This window comes from Meleagris gallopavo, chromosome 5 (genome assembly GCF_000146605.3).
Source record: "Meleagris gallopavo isolate NT-WF06-2002-E0010 breed Aviagen turkey brand Nicholas breeding stock chromosome 5, Turkey_5.1, whole genome shotgun sequence".
In the NCBI taxonomy this organism is placed as follows: domain Eukaryota; kingdom Metazoa; phylum Chordata; class Aves; order Galliformes; family Phasianidae; genus Meleagris; species Meleagris gallopavo.
Genome location: NC_015015.2, coordinates 24,803,930 through 24,807,243, shown reverse-complemented (window position 1 = coordinate 24,807,243; position 3,314 = coordinate 24,803,930). Strand labels below are relative to the sequence as shown.

The 3,314-nt window shown below is 43.2% G+C and overlaps 1 protein-coding gene across 1 annotated transcript in view; it reads right to left on the bottom strand.

Annotated features, from left to right (window-relative positions):
* STARD9 (StAR related lipid transfer domain containing 9) overlaps positions 1-3,308 on the bottom strand; it is a 96,433-nt gene extending 93,125 nt beyond the window's left edge. Inside the window, 1 exon segment of the mRNA XM_031553545.1 lies at positions 3,183-3,308. Coding sequence (XP_031409405.1) covers positions 3,183-3,229 — 47 coding nt within the window. The 5' untranslated portion in view covers positions 3,230-3,308.
* Between the last annotated feature and the right edge of the window lie 6 nt (positions 3,309-3,314).

Here is a 3,314-nt window from a genome sequence, read left to right as displayed (position 1 = left end):
AAAAAAAAAGCAGTATTTTGTCCTGTATTTGACAATTATGTCCATATGGAACGTATGCTGAATAATAAAACTAAATTCTGCTTCATCCATTCTGCAGATAAATTTTCATCTCTAACATATTTCTTGTGCTAATGTAAAATATATACATATTTCTAAGTAAGTTATTTCAATTTACCCAGTAAAGCACTTAATAGAGATGATGGCAATACTCCAATAACAGCTAATTTCTCCAACACACATTTGAGCTTCAGAGTTTAAGTTAGTCAGAGAAAAGTAACAAAAAGAAGAAAAAAAATGCTCACATCTACCATTCTAGTGGAAAACATATCTTCTCTCTTTGCAAAGCCCATTATATTTGTCCAAGAAAAATACAAATACAACTTTTTTAAAAAAAGTTATCTAAAAAAATACAGAAAAGCTAACTTAATCAGAAACTGAAATTATAAACAAAATGTAACTGTATTAATGATGCCAACACCTTGTGCCCCTACACTTCAGATGTATGTAATGCAAGTGTATATCAAGTTGAATAAAGTACAGGAATTGTGGGATTTTTTGCTTTTTCTTTTTTTTAAATATAACCTGAAAATGCTTTTGAAATATGAACCTCAACTCATCTGGCTATATTTGCTCAGAATACATCCTCCTTTGTTTCCATGTTTCATTCTGAGGAATGAATGTGGTTACGCACAAGTATCTGTGTACCCAAATATAACAAGTTCACTTTATTTCTTGGTACTTAGAATGGTAAATGTGTAATAAAGATTTTCAGAAGCAGTGCTACTCCAGGGAACACACTGGCAGGATTTTACTCTCAGGACAATGCTTTGATGACAAAAAATAACGTAGTCTATTACTGTATAACTGATGGCATTACGAAGAACGTTGGCTACAAGCTCTTAAAAGCTTAAGGAAAGGAAAAACTGCATTCTGTACAACTGTATGTGCTTTTTAGCTACTGAGGATTATTTGTGCGTAGGAGTTCTCTGACGAAGAATGCATTGTGATGGGTACTGTGCAGGCAAAGAACAAAAAGACCTCTCTTTACTTGGCCTTATGCTAAGTAACAAATAGCAGACGTGAATAATACAGATTATAATAAATGGATACTTTAAACAGAAAGTGAGATTTTATGATCTCCCATGTAAGACCTTTTAACTTCTGAATATTCTGTAAATTTAAGATGCAAAACCAGAATTCACCCGTTCACATAAATTAAACATAGCAATGAACAAGTTTGGATAGTCTAGAAATGGCCACTAACATTTTGGTGCTAGCCTTTGATGACAGCTTTTTTGAACTCTTGAAAATGAAAACTTTAATCACTGGAACTGCAGTTGCACACACCACAGTACTTCAATCCAGCTTAACTCAAAGAGTTTTTGTAGGAAGCTTTTCCTTTCAAAGTACCTAGGAGGTCCCTGGAGCTGTGGCAATCTGTTAATGGCCATCACGGCTATGTGTACAGAGATTGTGAGAAGTGCATGTGACCACAACATGGAAGTGGTTTAAGAAACTAGAATGGAAAGCGTAAGCCTCTATCCTCACTGATCCCTATCAGGGTTACATTAAGTATTCAAGTATTTGCTATTTGCCTTGAATTTATCATGTTTGAGCAATTTTGATCAAGGCCAGAAAGCAAGTTCTCCCACCACAGCCTTCACAGACAGCATTCAATCACTTCCCCTTCCCTTTTATAAAACAAAAAGTCATCTGGAATATTTTTGCTGATCTCAGCTGGGGCAACACAGTACAGGGAACAAATAGCTTATGGCCTGTATGGTCAAATACCACATGCCATCAGTGAGGCTGCCACAGGTGAAGCAGTAGAGCTGTTCAATGTCTACCTGTTACCCCCTGGGCTTCCCTCTCCCCTTTGTTGCATCTCCATGTCAGTGCCAGATTCACTTTGCCCTTGTGCAGGAGGCTGTCCGGGATCCCACACACCCCTCCAAACTACGCTGCTGTCACACCACTGATCCTCTCAACTATGCCAAAGGTTTCCCTGTTCATCACACCTCACCTGGCAGAGCTATGGGCACAATTTAAAGCTATGATGACATATGTACAGTTACGTACTACCCACTGGGGAAGAAACATTAAGCCAAATGCTACTGTGGGAGAACTGTCAATACTGCACGACGAAGTACATCACCAAGTCAAACTTTGAAGCTCTTTCAACCTCTGATTAACCCTGCAAAACTCTGCAAAATGGGCCCGTGGTCTGAATAGCTTGATCTCATTACCAGGTTTTCATTTTAATGTCAATACTTCTATGCTAGGAATGATGAACTATATGGAAAAAAATAAAAACAAGAATGTCTCCAGAATTAAAACAACACTAAGCAATGAAGGGCCAAATTTAGCTTATTTCCATGCAGCAATTTGTCTTAAAATACACCATCATCTGTCAAAACGTGTTCCATTCACAGCTGTGTTATAGATCAGAATTATATTTAAAGAAAAGAAACATGTTTGTATAAGATAATTATGGATTTTTAAATCTGCTAAGTTTGAGTTAAAAGATAAAAAAGACACAATGAGAACTCCAGAGCTTCGAGGGCCATCTACCACAGGCCGACGCAGCCAGAAGACGCTGTGCGGGACTCACGCTAACGGGGCGGGCTGCCTCACATCAGCGCTGCCCTCGGAGCTCGGTCCCGTCCTCAGATCACTTCCGCCTGAAGCGCTACAGCATTTCTCTAACAACAGAAGCAAATTACCGGCTACTAAAATTTGGTTTTCTTCTCTTTTCCTCCCCAAACTTCCGAACTCCGCACAGTTTTACTGATGCGTTGCAGCGACCCCCCGTGCTGGTGGGAGCTGCCTCCGGGCCGAGCTGCGTGCCGGCCGGGACCACAGCCGAGCAGCCGGGAGGGAGCAGAGCAGGGCGACAGAGGGAATATCCGGCCCCTGTCTGCTCGGGACAAACAGCCACAACCAAAGGGGAAGGAGCACGTTCTCTCGCGTTGGGTGACAACGTTCTGCCTAGAGGATCTCAGCGATAAAAACGAACAACCTCCCCTGCTCCGCAGCATTCCGGAGGGACACATCCTGCTTCCTCACCCGACGCTGCCCACCGCCCGCTCCCTCCCCATCCGCAGCTCCGTCCTTCCCCGGCCCCTCGCAGCCGTCCGGCAGCGGCACGGCCACCCGCGCTCCCTTCACGATCCCCGCCGCACCTTTTGCTCAGAGGCCGGACCCGCACGGCCACCTTGACATTTGCCATGACTCGCCTTACGCCTTGCAGCCCCGCGCCCGCATCGCGCCCCCGGGCACGACCACCCAGCGCCCGTGCTGGAGCCGCCCCGTCC